Raw genomic sequence first — 26648 nt, 5'->3', positions numbered from 1 at the left:
AGCTGCAGGGAAGCAAAGTGGCTTGTTGGCATCCACCCCATGGCAAACCCTGGCATAGTCCTGGGTGCTGCCAGGCTGCCGCAGAGGGCTCTGGGTGGAAGCATCTGACCGTCAAAAAGTGGGAAGAGAAATGGAGAAAACACGTGCTTTCACAAGGGTTTGTCACTGCTGCTTTTCAGAGATACTGGTCAGAGCTCCATCCTCTGTCCCTACTGTGTCCTGACCCGGGTGGGACTCGCGGTAGTGCCAGATGCCATCAGCGAGTGTCCCTTTGCCTGTCCCCTGGTGGGTGCTGCCGGCTCTTTCAGACGCTGCTTACGGTAAGTAAGACGGAGTGCAGCGATACAGCGTGAATGGGAGTGCTAAGGAACAGGCAAGATGCCCAACCATCCCACTGAGACTGGGCTGGGAAAGGCAAGCACAACATCAGGCATGGCTTTTGGGGATAATGAGGGAGAAAGACTTCATTGCATGAATGGACAGTTTTCTGGACATCGTGAGAGCAGAGTGAAATGCTCCTCATCTTACAACCTAGCCCTAAAAGTGATCAGCCTCTCCCAGCCCCTGAAAAGCTGTGTTGGCAGACTCAGTGCCAATGTACTGTTCCTGTTATGATAGATCTCTTACAAGCCAAGGTCAGAAAACAAAGTTTTAGCTGCTCTATCATGCCAGGAACAAAAAAAAAAGGAAAAAAAAAGAAAAAAAAAAAGAAAGAAAACAAAAAGCCTTGTTTTAAAATAAGCTGTTTTAAATAAACAAGTGTTCTTTGAACCATAGCAAAGTACATACCTAACAATATTTGTTAAATAAATATCAGTGACATGTTTAAGTCTGGCTCAGTATGTATCAGCAAAGTGGTATTTGTGTTGCTTTTGTTGTAACAAGAGTCAGTAGTGTTTCTAGAAGGTGGTCTGAAAAAAGAGGGTTTGGGTTCCCCCCCCACCTCTGCCCACCAGTAGCCCCACCTTGGGACTTACAAGTAAAAGTCCTTCCCAGTGCATTGTTTTTGGTGAACTTATACTTAGTTCTGTTCATAATCTGCCTCTTGGGAGCTACTTTTTTATTTTTTTCCCATGGATCCACCTCTTAGATTTTTGCTTTCTGAAGGAAGTCTGTCCTAAGACTGGTTGCAAATACATGGTCACATCGTTATAGTCTGTACATGAAACACCACGGTATTTTTATTTTTGTCTGTCTGTTCTTCGAACTTTTGATTTATTTAACTCTTTTAAGAGCCAGATATTAGCTCTTGGGTTAGGGCACGGACAGAGGAACTCAAAACAAGAGAACAGGTTGTAACAATGAATTTGAAATTCTCTACCAGAAACAAAGGTTTCTTTTATTGCCTCATAGGCTGTGAGGACAGTCGAACTCCTTAAGTGTCCTTTCCTGTATGTCAATACGAGTCATCTCTTTGGGCACGCTCAGAAATTTTAGGCTCAATAAATCATCACTGTAGACTATGTGCTTCCATGTATGAGAAGCAATTTGTGAGTTTTTCTCCCTGCCTTTGTGGGGTGTTGGAGAAGAGGAAGGGTCATGGTCTGTGGGACCTGAGGGAGATAAACACAGTTCATAGATCAGGCTTGAGCTTCCCTGAAGTCAGGCCAGTGAAGTCCTGGTGAGGCTCTGCAGGCAAAAATGACAGCTAAGCTTTTGTCTGTATGCCATGGCGTCACAGGTCGATATTATGACTTCTTTTTCTTCTTTAAAGCTTTCATGTCAGAGTAATCAAAGCCCCCTACCTCCCCTTCCCAAATTGCCTCCAGTTAATAATAGCACACACAGTAGTTAGCCCAGGCTTGAAAGATGCTTTGAAGAGATACTGCTCTTTGATAAGCCATTGCAAGGGCAGGAGGCAAAGTGTTTACTTTGCTTGAAAGAGGAGTCTGATGAACAATTTGCTTTTCTTTTGCTAAGGCCAAGCAGAGCTTTGTTACCTCCAGAATATGGACACTGGAGAGACGGTTTACAGTTATTGCTCTTTATCTCTGGCTACTTCTTTGCCTTTTGCAAGAATAAAAAGTTATGGAAGAAGCCCAGCAGCCTCCAATGGCTGCCTCTGGACTGACTCTTAGCAACCATCCCTTCCCCAGCTTTCCCTCCCATGGCTGTTTTTCCTGCCTTCAGCTGTCCTGGGACGCCCTGAGGAATTAGGAGTGCAGTGAAACCCAGAAGTGTAGCTGGCCCAGAGGAGAGAGTGAGCTGCAGGTTCATGACCAGCTGAGTACTCCTCACCACGCACTGCGACTGAAAGGGCTGAACACGCACATACGGGCTGGGCTGGCTGGTCACGGGCCAATCTGTAAGACACAGAGCGATTTATCTGAGGATACTGAGGCTCTCCCAAAGCCCAGACCTATGCTAAAAGCACCAGGTGCTATCCTGAAAGCAGGAAAAGCCACACCGAAGGAGGGAAAGCAAGTAGGGCTGCTGTTGACTCTTGCTACAAGAAAGCTTTATGGACTCAGATGAGCTGAGTCTATTCAATGTTTATTTCACCAAGCATTTTATTACACAGACCTTGAAATATATCTGACTGACTGCACAGGCAAAGTAACAAGGTTTACTCCAGCAGCCCGGCTGCAGCTTTCAGGTGAGCACAGGAGCACAGGGCAGGAGCTGCTGGGGTGACCCCAGGCATCACCTGACAATGCACTTTGCAACACCGTAGATGGAACATAAGGAATTTTTGTTAGATATTGAGAGAAAACTTGAGTGTATCCAACTGACTGCAAAATACTTCCAAAGAGAGGTATTTTGGTCCAGCCCAGCCTGGATGGAAGGTGCCCACACAGGGGGATTTGGGAGCTGTGGAACACTTATCCCAGCAATGAGAAACCTCAGGAGCTTTGTCCTGCCCCCAGCCCTGCTGACGGAGACCCAGCGGCTGCCGAGGGCTGGTGCTTCCTCAGCCATGCCAGGGCTGTGCCTGAAGTAGGGCCCAGGGGGAAGGAAACCGCTTGCCCATCAGCAGGGCTTCAACCTGCAGGATCGAGAACATGTTATGGGAAGGAATGGAGAGGTTCAATCTAGGCAGGTGCTGTGCAGGATGGTGGCATTTGGGACAGGGCTGGCTGGAAGCAACAAGTGAGTTATGGATGGAACCATTGCCGGAGGAGCCGCTCCACGGTGCAGCCGAGGAGCAGGCAGGGCCCAGCTGGGGGCCGAGAGTGGTGGGCTCGGCTCGGCCAGTCAGTTCTCTGCTGCATTAGTGACGCCGGGCCGGGCGGCAGCAGGGCCGGCACAGAGCTCCCAACCCGGGTAAAACCCGAGGGCTCCCGCCGCGGCCCGACAGAAAGACGGAAAACAGCGCCCACCCGGTGTCAGAGCGCGATTGTCCCAGCGGGGGCAGCGCCAGCCCCGCCCGCGGCCCGAGCCCCCGCCCCGCCGGCCGGGCGGGAGGGACGCGGGGCGGCCCCAGCGCGGAAATGGCGGCGGCGCGAGGTGAGGCGGCGGGAGCTCCTGGCGGGGAGGGGAATCCGGCCCTGCTCCGGCGCTCGCTCGCAGGGCACGGAAAGGCCCCGCGGCGCAGGGAGCGCGGGCCGCACCGGGGAGCGGGGGCTGCCCCGGGAGCCGGCCGGGCCCCGTCTCCGTGCAGCCCGAGCGGGTCCTTCTGTGGTGGCGCCGCCGAGGCCCGGCCTGCCCGCTCTCGGCCTCCTGCCCGCGGCTGTCCCCGTAACCCGTGTGGCCCCCGCCGGGCCGGGGCCGGTGAAGGGCCGCCCCCGCCCGCAGCGCTGTGCCCGGGACGCAGGTAAGCGCTGCCCGCCCGCACGTGGCCAGGGCAGTAGCTGGGGCGGCGTGGGCCATCCTACTCCTGGTTTTGGTTTTGGGATGTAGACCGAGACGCTGCTTTTGGCTGCCTCTGCCTTTCTGGGGCTGTTTAAGCCGCAGGTTTCCCTCTGCAGAAGCCCACTTTTATTCAGCGCCAACCGTGGGATGAGGACCCTTTTGGCAGAGTGTGCAGCTCCTTGCAGCCATTTCACAAGCAGTTCGGGTCTCAATAATGCTTGTATCAGAGCAAGTAAAGCTTAAAAGTAAGCTGGGCCCGGACAGCTGAGTCCCAGTGTATACTGGCAACTGAGCACACCAGCATAAACTCAATGAAGAGAAAATTCAACAAAAAGGCAGCATTGTGTGTTGGGCTGGCCCAGGACTGTGCAGTGGAGTCCAGGTGCTGAGCTGAACAAGAAGCAGGGCCTCACCTTTGCACGGTCCCTGGCAGATTTGCTGTGCACTGCTAATGAGTGATGTCAGTTCCTGTTGGAAACAGAGGTGGGCAATTAAAAAGATTCAGCAGAGTTTGAGGACAGGAACAGGGAATTGCTCTCCTAGCTGAATGGTTAGGCTCTGCAGTCTCCTTTAGGAGGGTACAGTCAACTCCTGAGACTTTCCCAGAGTTTTTTATGGAGATTCATCTGGAGGACTAAGAAAGTGGAGCCAGTGGCATTATATTGACTCCACTGATACTATCCTCCTAAATTAAATGGTGGAAGAACAAGGCCTGCCTGTGAGATAAAGTCAGGGCCTACTTTATCTACCTACAAAGTTTTAATAGCAGTGAGAGGGATCAAGCTAAAAGTCATGTGTTTCTGTAGAAAATGGTGGGGGTCTTTGGTTTGAATCAAACACACTAAACCATATTTCAGGACTGTTGTGTTTTCTCTTGTATTTTTGCTTTTGAAGTTGTCTCCTGTGTTTTTGCTCATAGGCCCGTGGGTCCCTTTGTTCCCGGCTCCAGCACTGGGTGAGGAGGGACACTGGACGTGCCTAAGGATTATGGTAACCAGTTTGAAAACTCTTGTCTTCAGCATTAGATGGTTGGTGTTAACTCTGAGAACTGGTGCAGCCTTGTGAAATGGCTTCACGTGATGCCCTCCAGTGGCAACAACATGTACAGGTATTTGAAATCACAGGGAATAGAAGTGGTTCTTTTGACCCACTCTGAAGGGGTTTGGGCAGCCCTGGCAAAGTCCCCAGTTAGCTGCTGGGTGAGGCATGGTTGGGGGTATTCTGGCCTTTAGCAGTTTCTGCTGTTTCAAGCTCTACAGGGATGCATGGATCACTTCTGCACATCAGGGCAGCCTGTGGGGTTCAGCTGACCAATACCAGAGCTTTAGGCATGAGCTCATGTCCTTCTCAGAGGATGAATTCTGCTCTCTGCCAGTAAATGCACATAGTAACAAGGACCAGGAAGAAAAATATTACGAAAATAACCATGAAAAATGCATCTTGCAGCACATAAGGTCAGAGACAAGGACAACTGATTTTTAACTGACTGTTGCCCTTCTATATGATCTAGTTCAGCCAGAGTTCTGTAGACAGGCCAGAGATAACTGATTTTGCCTCATCTAAGATACCTTTCAATGTGGAGAAATAGCTCTCGGATTGACAGCTCAACACAGCTCTCCCAAGTTGAGTGATATAGCCAGGATTCCAGACACACATGGTGTTAGCCTGCTCCAGGGCACCGTGCTGGACCTGTTAATGCCCTTTGGCTTTAGTAGGAAACTCGCCTTTCACTGTCAAATACAGCTTCCAGTTCTGTGCAGGGTTTGACCCTCACTCACAGGCTTAGAGATGTCCTGCTCTTCTGATGGGCTTACACAGAGAGATGGGGTTGATGTGAATTTCCAGCTTGGCTGTCATGCTGGTCTGATCAACTGCAGTGGAAGTGGTGGTCTCTCTATAAAGGATTTATATAGAGGTTGTTCACAGCAATAGCTGGTTTGAAAAAATTCGAGTTGTCCAAGTTTCCTTTGCTGCATAAATATTTAAGGGATTCCTGAGGAAGAAGAACCTTTTATTAAACAGAAACATGCAAATTCATTTCCCTTACTGTTTTTAACCTAGTAGCCAATTATTGCTTATTTCTTCTTTTTTCAGATAGTTCTGTTGCTGCCTTACCTGTCCTGTACCATGCCTGGTAGTGACCACTGGAGTCTTTCTGCTGAGCAGGCTAGTCAGCCATCAGGCCTGTGTTCTCCAACAGATTCATCGAGCTGGGAACGTAATAGAACTGTTTGGTTCTATTATGAGTCCCACTGCAAGGGTGTCCTTGCACAGTCCTGCCAGAGGGTTGGGAAATTCTGGAGATTCCCGGTTCATTTCACCAGTTGAAAAGTATGTTGGATTGGGTTTTAGGTGAAAGACTAATCCTGGTGCCAGGATACAGCTATGGTTTAAACACTTGAGGTGAAAGCTGGTTGTGGGGAGCAGAATGGTGGGTTCACTGGCAGCCTTTGTGTCTTAAAGGCTTTATTGGGAGTTTCAGACATCCTCACACCTCTACTCGGATAGCTGTGTTTTACACTCTTTCAGGTATCTACTTAAAAAGAAGAGTGGGGCTCTCAATTTCTGGCAGATACAGGTAAAACATGTTCCAGTGGGTGGAATTTGGACACAGAATCAAGGTGTGCGTTTTTAAGCAGAGAATGGTGCTTTCTCTCCACTTCATTCCCCAGCACAGGAGCTGCTTTCTCTGGTACAGCTGTGCCAGGATCACTGGGGTGCATGGCCATCTCCTGCCCTCTGCACTGGCAGTGGTTGCTGGCTGAGTTACCTGTTCGTGGTGAACACAGGTTCCTTTGCTCACTGCCAGACATAGCAACTGAAAGTCTCTGGCCCGCTTAGAGGGAGTCTTACAGGGTTACCCAAACAACCCTTTCTGCCCTGGAAATGGCTGAATTCTGGGTAGGCTAAGAAATGAGACTGAACTTGCATAGCTTAGTGTTGCTAAACCCATCCTTTGAGGCTTGCAAAATAAATAGAAATCCAAGAGCAGATGGTCCTAATCACTGCTGTAGTGAGATATTCTAGTCCTGGTTTTATGGTTTCTGAAGGCCTGAAGCTATTTGGGAAAGAACAGACAAGCTTTTGATACACAGTTCTATGTCAAATCTCTTAGTTTTGCCAGTGGCATTTATTCATAGAGACCCTGTATATTGAAGAGGCCCCTGCCTGTTCCTGGCTATCCCCTAGAATGGAAACTTGAATCAGTGAATTTTGTAATGAACATGCAATAAATCTGTGGAAAAGCTTCTCTGTTAATGACTCTTGATTGAGCTCAGGTAGTTTTGACATACACGGGTGAGGCTGTTTAGAGCTGTCTTGATCATCTGGTGTCTGGAAATGAAGCCTGAACAAGGACATCTCAACTGAGTGCTGGGCCAGAGTCCTTCCAGCCCCATGGATACCCAAAGCTTCAAGGGCACAGCACTGATGCGAGAATTCTTCAGTGCTCAGGGGGGGAACAGATCTGTGAGGGTGGAGGGAGGTTACACCCAAGTGGAGATGAGCATAGCTAAAAAGAAACAGCTAAAAATGATGGTTTTGGTTTCTCTTTTAAGAGTAATGGAGCACTGCAAAAAGCCTGTCTGGTTTTTTGTTTTTTCCCTGGATGAGTGAATGAGGAACATGGGCATTCTGTAAAAGTGTCTTATATTTGAGACTGTAGTGCACGCTTGGGTATTTCAGAAAGCCTCACTGGGTATGTAGGCACTAACAGTTCACACACAGGGGAGGCGTATTTGATTATCTCGTGTCACAGGCTTCATGTAGCAACAAGAAAACTTGATTGTGAGATCAGCTTCATGGTTGGAGTGTTTTCAGCTCTAGCAGCTGTACACTGTTCATGCCTTTTGCTATTTTTGTTTTTCTTTGAATGTTTGGCTCTTCAGCAGCCTCAGGAGTAGAATTAATGATTGCTCTGGAACTAGGAAGTTCCCTGGGCATCAGATGGGTATTGGGGTCACCTAAGTAATCACCCAAATGATCCAGCTGCCACTGCTGCATGATGACAGTGTCACCTCTGAGAAGGATGGTATCTCTTTCTAAGTGGAGAATTCTGAGATGCTGATGGATCTTGTGACCATAGTGGCTTTCTGCTAAGATCCTTCCTAAGAGGATGTAACTTGTAAGGGCTCAGGCCTGGCAGTTGATCTGGGTCAGGGTTGCTTTGCTCTTCTTGTTAGGAAACAGCTGGTTTACAGGGAGTGTGATGGAGCAGTTGATGCTGAAAGAGGGCATTGCTTAGGGCAGATGTAGGTGTGGTAGCGGCAGAACACAGGTTATAGGAGGGCAGTCCATGGAGGCGTTGTAATTCCAGTACGTATCCGTAAGATACCAGGTGTTTCCAAAGCAAAGCAGGGGTGGACATAATGCTGGAAGCGTGAGTTGAATGTGTAAAGGTGCTGGGCAATATCTGCATTGAAAAATGACAGTCTGCAGTTCTCGTAGTCCAGCAGGATGCCAATCCTTGTAGGGGGAATAGTAATTCTGATGTCTGGTGTCATCCCGCTGTGCAGGAACTCGTACTTGTGCCTGTAGGTGAGAAACACAAAAGACCTGAGGGCACCCTGGCTGCTCTCAAAGGAAAGGACACAGATGTGTGCCAGGGTATACTTCCCAATTCACAGTCCTGTCCCTCCTGCATGCCCTGTGGTTACTGCCCAGTCCCATCCACGCTGCTGAGCAGCGGCTGTGTTTGCCAAGAGGGTGTGTCCCTGTGCTTCCACACAGCCATATCCCACAGCTCTTGCACCGGTGCCTGTCTAAGCTTGTTTCAGATCCCAGTCTGGCTGTGAATGGACAAGGTCAGAGCACAAGATGGAACTTTCTGGGCTTTTTCCATGCCTCAGAGGACAGCGTGGGTGTCCTATAAATCAAAGGGTGCACTGTTGCCCCTAGGTTTAGCTTGAATTTGTCCCTTTCTCCATGAAGGAGCTGTGCTCTTTTAGGCCAGTTGGGTTTACCCCAGAAAGACCATTGTCATCTCCTAAGACTTTCCCCTGGGAAGCTGTGGGCCCTGCCATGGAGGGGGTGGTGAGATGACTCAATCCTGTCCTTCCAGGCACTTACAGGCTGCCAACTTGCTCCCTAAGGACCTGTGGTGCTGAGCCCTCTTTCCTGCCAGTGTTACAGAACTGCTCACGCCCACCTTCACAGCAGCAGCAAGGGACTGTAGTATCTGAGGCAGAGGCTGCCTGATGCACAGCATGGCCAAGCATCCTCCAGGCTGTTGGACATCATTTGTCAAACCCCACTCTCTAAATTATGGTTTTGGCTGCTTTTCCTACAGGACCTCCCTGCTCAGCCTGTGTTCATGGGGAAATTTCAGTCTTTATGTTCATTTACTACAGAGTGATTGTGATTCCTGTACTGTGGATTATTGGAGGCCAGGAAGGTGCTCTGCACGTAAACAGCTTTGTCATGAGGGTAGCCCTCCCCATGTAGTCACTAAGTGATGCCGAGGTCCCCTAACAGTTACTCAAACAGCTCTCTCTAGTGTGGCATGCTGCAAACGAAAAGATGTATGAGACGTGCCTTTCTGAGCAGAAATGAGATTTATTCAGCTGAATGAGTTATCTGGCATTTTCTAAGGGCCACCTCATTCACTACCCACCTCTTCCACCCACATTGCTCAAACCTGAGACAATTGCCCTGCAGAAGTGGGTACAAGCTGAGCAATGGCCCAGCTTCCTTTTCTCTCTAGAGTCCGTGCTTATTGCTCCAGAAGAATGACAACAAACCTCAAGTACCTCTTCGCTCAAAGTAGCAAGGAAATCCAATTAGCCTGCCTGCAGTGTATCATTAGCTGTGGTGGGTTTGGCTTTCCTCATTAGAAGCAGCATTTCCTGCTGTGTGGAAGGCAGATGCTGGCACTGCTGAGGACTGGCTGTGCAGCTGCTGCCCTGCTGGGCAGCCCAGAGCAGCGGGTGCTGGGGAGGAGTGAGGGCTCCAGCCAACTGAGTGCATCTAAAACCTCCCTGTACCGGCAGGCAGAGGACAGGCAGATTTGGGCCCCTGCTATTCCATCCTTACCATTTTCTGAGTGCAGGGTGCTGTCCCATCTCCCTATTCAGGGGGACCCAGCAGCACCCTGGCACCTGTGGCTGGCTGAGCACTGAGCCATCCAGGCAGGCAGTAGGCAATGCTTGGGCATGCCTGGGGATGGAACTGTTTTCTTGCTCCTGGATGCTTCACAGGGTGCCCAGATCACTCATGAGAGTCAAAGGCAATGATGCTAATGTAATAGTGTCCAGCAGTGCAACTGAGGCATGAGGGGAGCTGGCATTTCTGCAGGCAGGTATGACCTACTTCCATAGATAGAACAGAGATCAAAACCAGTTGGGTACAACTGGGTTTAGCCAGATACACAGTTTCTGGGTAACTCGGGTTACCTCTGTCTTCCCACTGGGGTTTTGGTAGCCTTTACAGCTAAATTCTGTAACTCCAATTTTATTCAGATTTGTTCCTGAGACTGCCTGTTTCAATGTGAGAATGTCATTAAGCAGGAGGATTTACTTAAATGTTCCAGAATCCTTCCAAGACCAGTTCACAGTGCCACTGATCGAATGTCAGAGGCCCCTCGTTAAGTGTTTGGTCTGGGCTGATATGAAATCTCTTCTGCTCTGCCTGCAGATGTACATGTGGGAGGTGTTCCTGTAGGAGACCTGCAGCCTCCACAGCCTTACCTTGATGGTGTGATGATATGTCTCATGCACCAGGATGAATTGTTTGCCCCCAGGTGACCATGTCTCGGAGTGTTCTCAAAAGCCACGCCAGTTCTGTACTCTGTATCTTCCTCAACTTCCACCTCCCAGTAATGCTTTCCTGGAAATGGGATCAGACTGCCCAAGATTGCAATACATCTGTGGGAGACAGACAGGAATGTGTGCTTTGGCAGAACCTCTCTAGTGCTCTTTATAATGTTTAGGTATGTTTAGGTATGTATATACCTGGACATTACAGATCAATAAACAAGAGCCACTTTTGCTGTCTCCTTGGCAGTGCAGTGTGGATTTTTGACTACAGCAAATTCCCCATGCTGAGGAACTGACAAACAACCTGCAGGTTTCTTTGTGGCATTTGTCTTGTTTTTACCTGTGGGTAGCTTTGTATAAACGAGTGCCCTGGACACTTTCAGAATAGCATCCTGTAATGACTGGGTCTTCTAGGAAAGCTATTACTTGCTAGAAAAGAGAGTGTTATGGTGAACCCCAGTATAGCAGGGGGAAAAGTCTACATATCTTGTATTTTCTTCCCAAACAGCCCAGGGCTTTAAATGTCACTCACCATTTAGGAACTGAGCACTGTAACAGCATGAAATTCCTTGAGGCAGCTGGGGGAAGGAGACCTTCCTACACTGTATTTGAAGAGATCAGGAAGACTTGAATGAGGTAGGAGAACTTGGAATATGCTGGGTACCTGGGCCATGAAAAGTTTTAACAGTGGACTGTGGCTCCTAGCATGTATGATAGAAACCATGTAGAAGATAACTCTTTTAAAAGATGTGTAGGAAAGACAAAGACAATGTACCACAGAGAGACCCTTCAGATTGGTTTACTGGTACAGTCTTGGAGTCAAAGGAAATGGGTGCTTGGAAAATGCAAGTCTGCAAAAGCACAAGTTCTGAAGCCAGGAAGTTGGGCAAAATAACCCATGGTAAAAGCTTCTGAAACACCCTAACTTGACTTAAGAGGACAATATGAATCCTGTAAGACTACACCTCAGCTTTTTCTCTGGAAAAGTACATGGTGTGTTAGCTGTTTTTGTCACAGGGGACAGCAAGTTTGAAACGTACACAACCAATATGTTACTGTTGTAGGGTCTAAAGTTTTAAGTTACAAAGGCAAAGGATGTTGCTGGCAGACACAGCTCTCCTGCCTCTAGGTAATGCTGAAAAAGAGCTGCATTCAGCATTTAGAGGGCCTGGTGTGTAAGGATGGGTACATGCAGCACGATAGCATTGCTCTGCCACTGCAGCAGCAGTTGCTTAAAGCAAGTGTACAGTTCACTGCAAGTGCACATAGATGTCTTGGGAATAGCTTAAAGGCTGCTGAAATCAGGACTTGTGGAGATTGTGCTGCTACAGCTTGAGAAGGAAAAGGAATGATGCAAAATGGATGGGTAAAAATCTGTGAACAAAAATGACCATACTAATGAGAGCTGTATCTTAGCATGAAAGAGAATTCTGAAAGTTCACAGTGGTACCAAAACCTCATCCTTAGAATGAGATAAGTGCTAGCTCTGGCTGTTTCCATGAAACATAAAAGCTCTCTGTGGAAGTGAGATGAAATCCCGTTTAAGCTTATTCATGATGACTTTAATGAAAAGAATGATCGTTTTCCCGACTCTTTTCTACTGAGCTCTCTAGTAACATTGCATTTCCATGGAGGAACTAAGTAGTGGACTTCTATTATCCTGTGTCTGCAGATGCCTGTCCTAGTTATGTGCTGTTTCTGTGGTTTTGACTGGTAGCATGCATTTTGGCAAGCTTAGTCTCTCACTTCAATGGCAGAGGGCCTAATCCTTTTTTGAAAGTAAAATCTGTCAGTCCAAATAGTATCAGTTTTGTCTTTCAGCAAGAGTTAAGTTTTCAGATCCCTCTCCTTTCCTTGGCATTTTTTGGGGACACTTAAAAAATTTAGCTCAATGTGCCAAACATGTAAGCAGGTTTGTATGTAACTGTGGCTATTGCATCCGTAATCCTCTTTAAGAATTTGCATTAACTTCCAAGTGGTGCTTAAGTTCCAAAGAGCAGCTAGAGAGAGAGATTTCAGCTCACAAAATTAATGAGAGCTGCTGAAAGCCCCATTAGACATTTCCTGGCATCTGTTAAAAAACCCAAACTGAAATGCTTCAGTATACCTTGTAAAGCTGTTATCATAGACGGGCAGATCACACTCTGGGTTTTCCAGTTCATCGCATGAAATTGTAAATCCGTCGTCTAGGATTGCCAGTAAAGGATGGGCTGTGTCCTCATTAAGGTAGAAGCAGGTGCCTGCAAGAGAAAATGCCTGAGGATAACTCCAGAAACTTCTTATAGCATCAGGATTTACAGCAAGGGTGTGGTGAAATGATTTTTGGATCCCCAAAAAGATTTACCAGTGCTCTGGAAGGAATCTGTGGCTGACACTGAGAGGACAAGATTGTCTATTTGAAATTTTTCTAATAATTGGTGTTTTACATCTTAACAATGTTTAGTTTCAGCCTTATGAAAAGCAGGGGGGTTAACCTGGTTTTGAACCCTAGCAGGGCTCAAAGCAGCAGGCATTGCACAGGAAGTGGCTATTCAAAGATGTGATGGACTGTCCGGTTTCAAGTGATTTTCCTCAGAGCTGAAGTGATCTGGTTTTAATCATTGAAAGGAGAAAGTGGGCTTAAAGGCCTCTCCATGGCTTCACTCTTCCACATAAATGCAGGGCAAAGTTTGAAGATAAGGGATCCCTTGTCAGATCAGCCCTCAGAGAGGTAAGTCCAGCCCAGGGTAAAAGTGCCTCTGCCTTTCCTCCTGTGGAGACTTCCCAAAGCCGGTCTGACACTGCACTCGGATAAGCAGCCACGTCTGTCACAGCTGCTGTTTGTAGTTGGTGCTTGCATATCCAACCCAGAAAGGACCAAAGGTCATTCACAGTGTTGGAGGAGGGTTCTTGCAGTTGACAGATCAATTTGCATCAGCTGTTTGCATAATGTAGACTCAGAGAAGATAAATCTCCCCATGCTAATCCCAAATGAAATCATTATAATCAAACAGCAAGTTACTTCAATGCAAATACAATACAAACAATGGCAGGGCAATTACAGGCATGTGCTGCTGAAAACAAACACATGCTGTGCAAACAGAATGGGCAATTTCAAATATTGAGTTTGATTTAAGCAGTTGGAATACACACAAATGATGGTAACATAATGACAGTCTTCCTCTGTAGGGATTTGAGGATGAGAATTTCCTTTTTGTGGTGTCACTGATGTGTAGCAGACAGGGGTTTTAGTGAAACGTAACCTTTCAGTTAATGGCTGTTTGGTCAGCTTGCTGAATAAATGCAATTGGCAAATCTCTCACAGAAGGTAAGAGCAAGGTATGAATACATCCGAGTCATGTGGGAGGTTTGAGACAAACTAGTGAAGTTGCAGTGTCATTTCAGCATTGATGAAGGTGAAAACAGGTGTGTGCCTCTAAGTCATCAAAATGAGCTTTAATTAGATGTTTGGAAGGGGAAAGGGCTTCAAACTTCCCTTTGGGATAGGTTAATCCTTGCCCAATGTGGCACTGGGAGCAGCTATTAATGCTGTGTCAGTTGCCAAAAGCAAAGCTTCCAGCTGAAAGCTGGACTGCCTTTTTCCTGATAAATAAAAAGAACCACCCCTTGGAGCTTCCCCAGCCAAGCTGGAGATGTTCTAATGAATACAGAGGAAGATTTTGCATACCCAAATGACTCTAGAAAGTGCTGTCTCAGCCATACTTTCCAACAGTAGCATCATTACAAGGAAATCTCTGAAGTAAAGTAGAATCACACTACAGCTTTCCTCATTGGTGTGTCAGTACTTGGCAAGCTGCCAATATCTGGGGGCGTTGGATTGATACTGTCTTTTAAAATGTTTAGAAATTAGTAACTTTCAAGTATCAAATGTACTGGACAGAAATATTTTTTAAATTACAGAGCTAAAGCAATGCACTTACTGTTACAAAAAGTTGGGGTTTTATTCCTCAAAGTTACCAGGTGTGTCTAATTAGATGTAAGAGATTAAAACCTGATCCAGGGGCTATTGAAACCAGCAGGAATCTTTCTCTTGAGATAATAGATGCAACAATAAGCTGCTGGAGTTGTTCTGAGCTGTACAGTACCTGTGGTGTGTATCAGGACAGGTTCACTTCTTTCACTGGAGCCACCTAGGTTTTGGGCTCTAACACAGATGTGATACCTTTGTGTTGGTTGGAGGTGAATTAGGACTTCACAGTTAGGAATCCCAACAATAGATCTACAGAAAATAAATCCATGGAAAATTATAGGGTAGAAAACAAAGGTAGGCCTTTGAGATTATTTTTCTGAACAACAAAGAAGAAATTATATGATCAGGTTCTTTTGTAACCCATCAACGCTCTACCGTGTACAGTAACAGGGCCAAGAGACCTGCAAGTCTGTGACAGGTGCAGGTGCTTCTGCTCTATTCCCATACCAATGCTCATCCCCATACAGTAATTTTTTATTAACATTTATAAAATTAATTTTACTAAGAGGAATGTTTATACAGGTAAATTCACAAAAAGGTCATGGGACTCAAAAAACCAGTAACTCACTCAGTAATAATATCATCATTTTCTTCATCCGTCAGCTTGTGCAATTCAACCGTGTAGGAATCGACAGGGTTGATGTCTCCAGATTCCCAGCACACCAGTGCTGCATTTTCACAGCTTCGGATCTTTTTACTCTTTATGATAGGTGGTGAAGGAGCTAAAAGGTAGGCAAAAGAACAATTCTAAGTTGTTGCTTGAAGATGTTTGCAACAAATATGCCTTGAAGACTTAAAAAAATAGAACAAAGTTCTTTACTAATACTATATAGTTAAAGAAACCTGCTTCCCAATGGACAATAAACAGCAGGCAGGGCAATTAACAATAGCATTTAAATACTTAATTTGGACTATAAATGTCCCAAGAGAATTACACAAAGTAGTAACATAGAGAATAATTACACAACGTTTTCTTTCTATCATTAGTTTTATCTTTCTCATAAAGACACATCTCTTCTCTGCTCTAAGATGTCAAACACATCTGGAACCAGTACTTGAAGGTCTTACTCTGGCTTGCTCAATCTGATGTCAGGATTTCACACAGTGTGTTTGACTGAACTGCTGTTACAAAGGACAGCATAGTATGGGAATCCACAAAATACCTATAGGCCAATAAAAGGAGAGCTGACATCCATCTGACAGAACTGGGAGACTTGAGCCTTATTGGCAGGTGGTCTACATCCTTGCATTTAAAGAAATTATTTTGTCTTTCTGCTTTTCTTTCTTCAACTCTAAAACAGGGACAACTGGCCTGATAGGCTGTCCAAGTAAAAGCAGGGAATTCTCATGCAGTCAATAGGCTTACATCAGAAGAAACAAAGTGCCCAAAAAGCATTACTGGCATAAAATTCATAGATGACTGTGAATTTCACTAGGAAGGTCCCATGGTCGTATGAATAAAATATTTTTACCTGTCACATAAACTGCTCTTTCACTTGGTGGACTGATACCAGAGGCATTTAAAGCACTGACCCAAAATTCATACTGTGTATTCGGCAACAGATTAGTAATGGTGCAGTATGTTTCTTTGACTTTTAGGGTATGCTCTGAAACGAAAACAACAAAGCATTTACAGTGCTTTTTGACACAGTTACCCACTCTTCCCCAAAGCTGCCTCTAATAATGGACTTGAGGCATGTTGTTTAGTGTGCTGAGTTCAAGAGAGCTCCTTGTGTTCCACACCCTTTGATTAGCTGTCAGGCAGTTTCAGCATGCCTTCCTCTCATGGCTGAGCTTCGTGAACGAAGATTTGAGAAGGCTTTATCCACATTTGTTACAGGCACGTTGGTGACTTATGAGGCCAATATGTGACAGACATATCCGATTGCAGAAGGCACAACAGAAAGACTCCTTAGATGGTGTATGCCTTCCTCTAAAGAGGCATAAATCAGATAACACATCAGCTTCTGAAGAAGCTACATCACTCAGAACCCAAAATCCAGAAAGAAAGATCACCCACCTGTCACTAATTTTTTTTTTTTTCTGAAAAGACCCTGCATTTTCCTACTGCAGGGATACTGCTCAGCTCATCCTAGCGGAGGGACAAGAGCTGAAGCTATTTTACTACCCATTTCTCATTCTTCATCTTAGAAAATTTGCATAGGTTATGCTTTTCTTTCTGAACTAACCAGCTTCCACCTCTATTGGCTTCCACTTTTGCAGGTTCTGCAAGAATCTTATTAGCAAAAGCAGCTTTGTCACAAGAGTGGGACATTTTAGGATGGTTCTGTGGTTCTTTTTTTTGTGTGTGTGTGTGTATGTGCATCGTAGGGAATTACAGCCTATTATTAGCACTGAGATAAACTGTAAAATCACTAAGGGGATTTCAGTGAGTGTGCCGATAATATGATGATTTGGTCTCTAAAAATACTGTGCTTTGCACTGGATGCAGCACATGTGTGCTTAATTCAGTGCCCACCCTCCAGGAAAGGAAATGCTACTGCTGAGACCCAGCTCCATCCATTGTCCCCTTCCCATTCCTGCTATCCATGCTGCTGCCCTGTCCTGTCTTTGCTGCTGTGATGGGTCCTGCTGCAGCCAGCAGCATGGCAGACCTGCCAGGGGAAGAGGGACAAAGCCAGAAGGAAGTGTGGTGGCAGATATGACAGTTTTGGTGACAAAGAGAGGGCACAGAAAGTGCACTGGTTGCCACATTAAGTCCAGAAGTACTTTGGAACCAGCTGGTTTTGCCCCCTTGGGTCCAGGCCTCCTTACCTGCCCGCTCATCACTGTGCCTCTCGTTGCTCACTGGTTTATAGCACAGTTGATATCCCTCCACAGTGTCATCTGAGAAGAGGCCCCAGCAAACTCTCAGTGAGGTGCCAGTTGCTGCATTTGGAGCCTGGGGATTGATCACAGGGGCACAAGGAGCTGCAGAGGGGAAAACAGGTCAGTTTTTGAATGTACAAGCATGATATGTTGTCCTTCTCCTCTCATAAAGGTGTTTGCACAAAGCCTTGGCACTGAATGGGGTCATATTCCTCCCACATGGAGAAAAGTCAGGAGCTGATTCCATAAACAGTTGCAGATAATAATCAGGTTACTGGTGTGTGAGAACTAGTCTTGCTCCAAATTAAAATGAAAACAACAAAATAAATAAGCCTCAGCCTACCCCTTCTCTGTAAACTCGACCTCCCCTGCTCTGGGGGCTGGGATTCACCAGTGAGCAACATCTGCCAAGCCTGCTCTGCTGTGACCCCCCCCCGGGGGCTCGGAGTCTCTGGAGGAGATGGGGGAAGAGCTGTACAACAGGGGATCAGCAGCACAAGCAAACAAGGAACAAATGCTATTTTACTTTAAAGAAAACACAGTATTTGTGCATAAAAACTGCTCTTTCTGACCATTTGTGATGTCCCAGAAAAGATTTTAATTTTTTTTTTTCAGTTATTATGACTTAAATTAAAACTGTGTTTTGCTCTGTTTCCTGTTAATAGGAAAAAAATTTGCTGAATAGCAGAGGAACAAGGCACTGAATCTGGTTATCAAGAGAAGCTGTGCAGGTTATTTAAAGCAGTCTGGTGTTCCTCTCTTTCTTTCAAGCAACTACAAGGTAAGACACATTATCACCAACTAAATATGCCTGACCCCTGATAGAAGGGGGTAATCTTTGTCAGTCTTCTAGGAAATCATCCAGCAAAACCAGGGAAGGCCAAACTTAGCAGTTCAGGTAATTTTATACTGAAAACAAATGAAAAAAATAATATCCAAAAATATCTGCCACTGTCTCTGTTAAATAGATGCAAACAAAAAACAACCCTAGAATGAAAACTAGGGAGAAGGTAATCCTGCTGTTGCTGTTCTCCTTTAAAAGAAGTAATGGATTTCTGTTTAATACATATCCTTAATTAAATGTAAATAGGTCTGAAATAATTATCAGATAGGAAGAGTACCTGGAATAGCATTAATGGAGTTCATTAGTTGTTCAACTTCAGAGAAATCTATGACCCGCTCTTCAAAGTCTGGCAGTGTTGAAAGCTCTAAATTCACTTCTTGCTTTAAGAATTCTTCCAGCCTGTAGTTGCAGGGAAAAATAATATATTTCTAACTGGAAGTACCATAGTGTTGGAGATACCTATTTGTAAGAGAAAAAGAACAGCACACTGCAAATTAACATGTATTTCATTAAAATTTTGTTTTCACAGTTGTACAAAGCTCAGGCCCCCATGCCCGTTGCTTGGAGATACATTGGATCAGTGCTCCAAGATGCCAAAGAGAGCTGGATGCTGATGGGGCTGAGGGACCTCCTTTGTGTGCCCCCTCATGAGTGAGCTGGCTGCTGCACACTGCACTCCTACTGAGCAGGGGAGTGAGATTTCCCCAACCTCTTTATGCAAGGTAATCTATTAGCTCCATAATTTTCATTATTTTGAATTTACAACACCTACTAATTCAGGACCTTGTGGCTCTAGGTGTCGTAAATTTGGAAAAAAGGGGTATCTTTTCTCTGTGTTTTCATTAACAATTACAGTCAATTAAAAGAGGTGGGTTTTTTGCAATTGGTTTAGTGTGCCTCAAGACTTCTTCCAACTGCTCCAAAATCTTTCAGTATTTGTTTTGAGTTCCCACAGCTTGACTTTCTACCCTGCTATACTGATGCATAAATAAGCCTGTTACTAATCTATTTAGGGAGCTCAGGTTTAGTCCCATTTATATCCAGAGCATTTCTTTCAAGATCTTTAGCAATCCTGTTTCTCAGTCAGTGAAATTAGTTCCTTATGACTAAGATGAAAACAGTGATTTAACAGAGGCTCTAACTCTCCTTTTGGGTTTCCTGAAATTGGATATGAACTAGTTTTGACTGTTATACTTCTTAGAGCAACTTTTCCTGATGCAGTTTAAAACAAAAATACTAAATACTTCAATAGCTCTAGTGGCCTAGACAACATTTGTGTGCCTGCACAAAGTCCAGAACATGCAGGTATCTCCAATAACCAGTCCATTTAACAGGAAAAAAGGTGACACAAAATCCTAGACTGTCATACTACCTGTCAACCATGGTTACTGCTGCCTGTAGAAAAAGAGAGAGAGAGAGAGTGTTAAAGATGGAAAAGTCCAGAGTCAGACTACATCTTGCTGTTGACCTGTCTTACATAAATTGCCCCAAATGCAGCCTTTGGAGTGACATGATTGGCTGCCACCCAGATCTGAGAACAAAGTCATGTCTAACTGTCCATTCAAAGGGACAGATCTTGGCTCAATTTACAGTAGAATAAAGTGCAATATCAGGCAGTGACCTCCCAATTAGACTCTAGGCTGATTCCTTCCTAAGTTGTCTGAAGTGCCAACAGATTCTTCACAAACAAAACTCAAAAACAGCTGGGGAAAAGAACTGAGTGAAATGATCTGCACCAGAGGGAATATGAGCAGTGCAAGTAGCTGGAAGAGAGATGTACAGTCCCTGGAGAAACCTAAGCAGCTGAGAGCTCGTGACCAACAGGTATTCACTTCTTGGTGAATAATGGTTCTTAGGGGTGATGTAAAACTGTTTACAAGCTAAGGAGAAAATAAGGTTATTCCGGGGATTCAAAGGAATGGGAAAAGTTAACTCATGCAAAGAACTCAGCATGAGTGCCACAGCAAACTGATCCACTGGAGCAGACTGGAGGTGTTTAGGAGATTAGTTTGTTGTCCAGTTCATAAGTTACTGTGGCTGTGCTACAGAAATACTCCCATCCACCTGAGTCACAAGACAGCTCAGGTTAGAGCAATCACTCATCAGCAGTGAAAATTCTCTTTTTTTCCCCAATTATTTTTCTACCTGCCAAAGCAAAATAACTTCTTGACACCATCTCAAGAGAGGGATGCATCCTTTGCTTTGCAGGAGCTCCTGATGTATTTAGTTTGGAGCCTCCTGTTCAGCTGAATTTTCCAAAAAAATGAGGAAGAAAAAGAAACATTCTCCAAAGTGATTGCATCAGCCTGCCTGCTCTGAGCCCAGAATAGAGCAAGAGAGCTGAGCCTGCAAGAGGCACTGAACACTAAGTGCTTCCAGAGTTTCCTGAGATAAACATTCTAGGGAGATATCTTCCCTCTGAACCCCAGTGTGACTCACAAATCAATGAGCATCCAAATTACAAACTTCTGCTTCTGTATTTTGCCCCAATTGTGTTGCCCTACTAAGTTGATGCCACCATGGCAAGAACCTGGAGCACTGACAGCAGCATGGACTGAGTACCCCGAATGCTCTCCAGAATAAAGCTGCTTGGGACTTCCCAGCTGGGGACTACTTGCAAGCAGCAAAAAGCACTTGGAAGGGGCCTTAACAGTTAAAGCTCTTTACCTTCATAAATTCAGCTTTGTCATTTTCCAGGAAAAGTTCATGAGTTTTGTCTGTCAGTTCCTTGCAGGTGTCGAGAAGTTTCCCAGAACTGACCAGCTGCTCATATAGAGCTTCCAGCTTCTGCCTCTTCTCTTCCCCCAGTGCTTCCAGCTGTTCTTCATACTTTTGAGCAAGCACTTGTACTGCGTCGTTGTAATGCGCCTCAAAGTTCTGCTCCTGCCTCCCAAAATTTTCCTGCAAGGCATTTGGGGGTTTGTACCTTGGCATCAAGCCTGATCCATAGGTCATCCAGAGAAAACTCCAAGTCTGCTTAAAATGCTCCTTACCGGGGAGGCAACATCATGATTTAATTCACAAAGCCAGGACACAGTGCCAGTACACAGAAGATGGAATTTGACTAATTTTCATTTTAGGGGAATGCATTCTGATCATTCACTCCACTGAGGTACAGAAGAATGTTGGATTTTGTTCCAGACATAAGAGCAACAGAAGTTATAAAAAAAAGTAAGATACAAGGCAACCTAAGCCCAGGGAGCACAACTAGGTTATATCCTAGCCATAATCTCACAAGCGTTTCCACCAACAAGCACATCCTTCCATGAGAGAAACCATGGCAACCCAGTGGGATCCATGGATTTGTGCTGGGGGAGCTGAGCAGATAATGCTGATATCCTCGCTCGCTGCTGGAGAAAGCATTAGGAAGGAAGATTTAAGGAGCAGGCAAGGCTTTATTGTCAGCAGCCACCCACTGCTTGGGCACCAATATCCTCCTGTGCCACATGGAGCAGAGAAAAGACCATAGGTGCCTTGAGTCATTGCTTCAGTTTGACTTGCTGCCAGCTGACCCCCTTCCCCTGGGGCCAAGCTGACAGCAGCCAAGCAGGAGCACAACCCTTGAAGTCATCAGCTTGATACAGCTGGTCCAGGGGTTTGCCTGTATCTGACACTTCTGTGAATGAAAGCAAGGGAACATAACGGGTGCACTCAGGATGGACTAGTTAGATCACAGGTCTTTGGCCATTTAAAACTAAGATAACCTGAGAGGGGAGGAGGGGACCACTTCATTTCTGAATGCAAATTTCTATGCAAATGCTAAATATGGTTTTATTAGTCCACATAAAGAATTCATTAGGATTAGTTTTCCTGAGTACTTCAATCTAGGCAAACCCCAAGATAACTCTGTGCTCTGTTACTATAATTACTCACTTCATCAACAACTGAACACTATGAGTGTCAATATGACTGTCAAAATTGTTTAACACCAGTACCATAAAGTTAGCCCAAGAAAAAATGCCTTACCTCTACAGTGAGGAAGATTTCCTCCAAATGACTGGCAACATTTTCCATCTGAGCAATCTGTTCTTCTAACTTGCACATGTTTTTATGAATCTCTTCCTACAAAACAGCCAGTGTGATTCTTATTATGTCTGAACAGTGGCTTAGAGGCACCGCAGTAGACCTGTATTACTCTCACCTTTTCACTTTCCAAGGCATTGGGCAGTTGAGTCACCTCATGATCCTTGTGCTCACCAAACAGTTTGTCAAAAGCTCGGATGGGTATCTTGCAGGTAGAACAAAAAACATTTGCCACTTCCTCCTCTTCCTCCTCCTCCTGCTCCTCACTGACAGCCTGACTGTTCCACTCATCTGACATGCCGCCACTGCTAAGCCCCTCTCTGGACCATATGTTGCTCTCAACCTCATCATCTGCTATGGTTTTGCTCTGATCTTCATCTTGAGAAGCCTCGCCAGGAAGTCCTTGTTGCTTTGTGCTTTGACTTTGATCTTTCACTGAAGTGCTGCTTTTTGATGTGTTATATATGGAGCCTTGTGATCCTGCTTTTTTTGTGCGAGCAGGTGGCCATCTGCTCTCCATCTCCACACGTCCTCCAAGAAGCTCAAGCTCTTTTTCTTTATCCTCATCAAGTCCATACATCTTAGCCAGCTCTGCAACCTCCTTTTCCATGTCGTAGCCAATTTCTTGTGAGCACTGAACTTTTTCACTACTCAATACAGATTCTCTTCTTGTATCCCCCAGAGATCTGTCTTCTCGACCAGACAGCTCTTCAGGAAAGATATCAAACCTCTCCTTTGATCCATAAAGATCCATGTGATAAAATATCAAACCTTCAGACTCTGTCTCACTGGACTCTGGGACCGGTGGGGAAGCTGAACGGCCACGTGACTGGCTACTAGTTTCATACTCTCTTGTGCTGCCAGATCTGGATGACATTGGTATCCTCAGCAAGGCTTTTGAGATGTCAAGTCTCAATCTTGTAAAAGATAAGAAAGATCTTTAGCTACATACTTAGATATAAAGCATGAGTTTTTCTTGCTTAAAAATATGTAGATGGAATAGATTTGGCTGAGGACTGCCCAGGTCCTGGAGGTAGGCATGGGAAAGACCACAGCCAGTAGCTTCACTTCCTGAGTGAACTTCTGAAGGGAAGCCATGGGAGGCTTGTTTTTTTCTCACCTCTGTGCAAAGCACAGCAAAGAGCTGTCTCTGGTGTGCTTCCTGTTTTCTGAGTGGCTCATCTGTTACCATCATGCCTGATTTCCAAACTATAGACTAGCCCTGTCCTGAGCTCAACACTACAGCTGTGCTTCAGGCACAGTTAGTGCTGTTCTGTGCAATTGGAAATGGCCTGGTTTGAAGTCTGCTCACCCTTCAGCTGCTGTCAAGAGTGTTTTCTGAACTGTCAGTCAGGCATAATGTAGAACGTCCTCTCTTGTGACCAGTGATGCCACATAACACACTAGAAAATGCCTTGAAAAATCCTGTTCTGGATTTTTCAAGTTGCCATTCTTAATACTAAAACTTGAGTCCAGGTCTTGGGTCCTTTCTTTAAAATAGTGCAGGGAAAACATAGTGCCCTTTGGGGGTGTTCACAGTTCTCAGGTGCTGTGAAAAAAATATATTTTAACATAAAAGAAACTCAGAAAAAAGATCAATGATGATCTCCATTATAAAGCACAGAATAACTAGGGAGCAAGGCAGGTCTTTGGCCTGTGAGCTGAGAGATGTCTGCTCTGACACATACCTTGCACATTTTGTCCACTCTGTGCAATGAGGGATGTGTGAAAAGAGCATGTGGAGGTGACATGCAAAGCTGTATGATAAAGCATATCCCAGATGCACATGGGACAACATTAAAGGTGCAAAGGCAATTTTAATGCTGACTCTCCAAGCCCACTCTTTCCAACCAGCCTATATTAACAACAGCAATGAAATAATGCCAGTATAGAGTCAGCTCTGTCAGAGCTGAAACCTTCCCACAGCTTTTCACTGCTCACCAGCATGAATGAAATCATGGCTACAAAACTACTCAGATCAGTTTTATCAGCGGTTTACTACCACAAGCAGAAGAGTTCATGGAAAGATTTCAGCTGAATATTAATGAACCTGTCTAGTCCTAGATAAGTGAAGCATATGAAAGCTTTAAAACCACTTTTTTGCTGAAAAAAAAAGGCAAAAGATCAGTCAGACACCAGTGTCATCAGAGCTTTTGGATAAGCTTTCACACAAGTTTGCTTTCAAACTACTTTTTATGGTCTTTGTAGTTTTGAGTAGTTGCTATTACCTCAAATTTATTTCATCAGTATTTTACTAATTTTCCTGAGGATTACTTAGCTAACAAAGTCAACACAGTCAGAAACTTTTTATCAACACTTACTAGAAAACAACTTCTTGAACTAGTGAAAAATACTGAGAAACTTTGCACTCTCTGTTTTTATATTCCTGACTCAGTCCAGCCTTACGGATGTGTAAGAAAACCCATATAGAAGTTCACCGTTTATATTCTGGCACTGCAGACACAGTGTGGATTCTACAGCTATAGCAATATCCTACTACAGACAAAACCACAGAAGTTAGGCAGAAATACCATTTATGCTAAAGGCAATAAAATAAATCATGCAAATCCTAACATGTTAAACAGAGAAAAGGTCTTGACACATACCAGAAAATGTTGTCTGGCTCTTGCAAAGACTTTTCCCACCATAATTATAACAGTAAGACTTGCTTTAGAAGCTACTACTAATTAGAAAAGTGAATTAACATGTATTTTTCCTACCAAAATGAAATAAAATAAAATAAATTAAAATGAGCATAATTAAGTTTGTCTGGAACCCTGCTGCCTAAATAAGATTTTCAGATGATTGCTCAGTGTTTGCTCAGTTTACAGGCACAGATACAATTACACGAAGCATGTTTAAGTCCGTGACCGTCAATTATCGTAAATATATAACAAAGAATGTTACTACCTAAAAACTTGCCTTCTATCTTAAGACGTCATAAATTCTTCTGATAGCTCAGATGGAATCAAAGTTCACTTCTATTTCCCCTAGTAAAAATTAATTCACACGAAAGCAATTGCTCGCCACTTTCCTATGACTGCAGTTGGGAGATGCATTGCAGTAACCCTAGCCTGCCTCTTTGCTGCGATAGGGACATGCCAGCAATGAGCAATGGCACAAATATAGATGTGCCCCGGCTGTCCTTCAGCAGTGTGCTACTTGAGTGTCACCAGGATGAATGTCATACACCAAGAAAAGGCTCTGAAGGTTGATTCCTGGATCTGAAGTACTTAGAATGGTTATAGAGAGCCCTCACTAAAGCCAGAGCACCCTCTCACTTTCGGAGGTGGTATTAATAAACCCTGCAGGGTGCAGTCATTGCCTCTGGGTGTGATTTCCAAGGCTGGGGTGTTAGGCAGACTATCGTGTGTGGGATACACAGAACCTGCATCCAGCACAAACTGACTCGCATGGCTGGACACATGCTTACAGCATTGCTGCACAACTACGTGTCTGTTCTGTTCTCTGCAAACACTTACTGGCAAAGTCCTCTCTATTAAGTTAGCAGAAGCTTTACTATGGGATTGAGTTGGAATCGTGATCATATATTAGAAAGAAATATTAAAATTCAGAATTTAGGAAAAAAATAGAAATCATACTGTTGCATATGCTTGTTATACATGCACATACATCCCCACCCTATGTGTATGCCAGACCTCTGGAAAGCTAATTATAGTGAAGAAAGTGGTCAGTGGGTTTTCATGGGAACATATCACTCCAGTCTACACTGAGTAGAGGTCCATATGATAAAAACCAGGCTGTGTATTAGCACTGATTACTGGTTGCTGTAGCACTTGAGCTTTGTGTATCTGCTCAAACCCACACACAGTCTGTTGCTTGTGAACACACTACCAAGCCAGGCTTGCTGGCAGGAGGTTTTTAAGCACGTTTGAGAACATTGCATTATATATGTCTTGGGCTCAGGAGACAGCACAAGGCGAAACAATCTTGTCACAGCTCTCCTTTTTCCTCCTTTTCCAATTAAACTTGGTGTCATTTTCTCACATTCCTAGCAGTGCCATTGTTTGCTGTTTGATAAGGAATCACAAGTTAATTGCCCATGTAGGCACGATCTCATTACCACTAACAGCGCCTTTCTCATCTGTAAGATCAGAACAGAGATGTTTTCACATAAATGATGCAGCCTCTGCTGAAATGTTAACATTTATGCTGTCTGACATCTTATTAATTTTTCAGATTAGAACTTATTTTTTCTTTGTATTACACTACACTACCTTGCAGGCTTTAATTTATTGAAAAATTAGCAGTGTCAGGTTCGCTGCCAAAGACTGGAACATAACATTCTGTGCGCCATGAATTGCATTCAGCCTTGCACACAGGGCCTGAATAAGGGAGAGGTGACATATAAACACTGCTCTGCTCAGTGGCCCCTGAGTCAGTGTTTGGGTGGTATTTATACAAAGTGTAGCGACCT

The 26648-nt window shown here is 44.9% G+C and overlaps 2 protein-coding genes, 1 long non-coding RNA gene and 1 other non-coding gene across 8 annotated transcripts in view; 3 read left to right on the top strand and 1 right to left on the bottom strand.

Annotated features, from left to right (window-relative positions):
• The first annotated feature begins 3678 nt into the window (after positions 1–3678).
• LOC113947569 lies at positions 3679–7039 on the top strand. 3 transcript variants are annotated; one of them, XR_003527801.1, is made up of 3 exons: positions 3679–3754; positions 4712–4900; positions 5887–7039. It is a non-coding gene; the product is annotated as an uncharacterized LOC113947569 (long non-coding RNA). The 3 variants fall into 3 exon arrangements; XR_003527802.1 differs by lacking the exon at positions 3679–3754 and having other exon boundaries at positions 3803–4900; positions 5887–6227; positions 6269–7039; XR_003527800.1 differs by lacking the exon at positions 3679–3754 and having other exon boundaries at positions 3795–4900.
• Positions 4419–4549, top strand: LOC113947786. Its single transcript, XR_003527859.1, has one exon.
• Positions 7040–7423: 384 nt separating the features above from the next.
• Positions 7424–25849, bottom strand: FSD2 (fibronectin type III and SPRY domain containing 2). 3 transcript variants are annotated; one of them, XM_027644243.1, is made up of 13 exons: positions 25121–25849; positions 22329–23127; positions 22154–22249; positions 20855–21088; positions 19560–19582; positions 18465–18586; positions 17290–17445; positions 15987–16121; positions 15083–15236; positions 14630–14763; positions 12652–12784; positions 10476–10652; positions 7424–8322 (listed from the first exon to the last, which is right to left on the bottom strand). In XM_027644243.1, exons 2-13 carry the CDS (start codon positions 23085–23087, stop codon positions 8070–8072), a joined length of 2376 nt encoding a protein of 791 aa, XP_027500044.1. In that variant the 5' UTR covers positions 23088–23127; positions 25121–25849; the 3' UTR covers positions 7424–8069. The 3 variants fall into 3 exon arrangements, with proteins under 3 accessions (XP_027500044.1, XP_027500045.1, XP_027500046.1); XM_027644244.1 differs by having other exon boundaries at positions 25133–25849; XM_027644245.1 differs by lacking the exon at positions 25121–25849 and adding an exon at positions 24817–24899.
• WHAMM (WAS protein homolog associated with actin, golgi membranes and microtubules) overlaps positions 11077–26648 on the top strand; it is a 31206-nt gene continuing 15634 nt past the window's right edge. The window contains exons 1-4 of the mRNA XM_027644241.1: positions 11077–11180; positions 17356–17463; positions 18009–18124; positions 18717–18909. Of these exons, the coding sequence (XP_027500042.1) occupies positions 18835–18909 (75 nt within the window). The 5' untranslated portion in view covers positions 11077–11180; positions 17356–17463; positions 18009–18124; positions 18717–18834. The remainder of the gene's footprint in view (positions 11181–17355; positions 17464–18008; positions 18125–18716; positions 18910–26648) is intronic.

The sequence above is a fragment of the Corapipo altera genome, unplaced genomic scaffold (assembly GCF_003945725.1).
Source record: "Corapipo altera isolate COAL_440 unplaced genomic scaffold, ASM394572v1 50, whole genome shotgun sequence".
Classification (NCBI taxonomy): Eukaryota; Metazoa; Chordata; class Aves; order Passeriformes; family Pipridae; genus Corapipo; species Corapipo altera.
The sequence above is the reverse complement of the archived record's forward strand: the minus strand, read 5'-3'. Positions and strand labels throughout refer to the sequence as shown.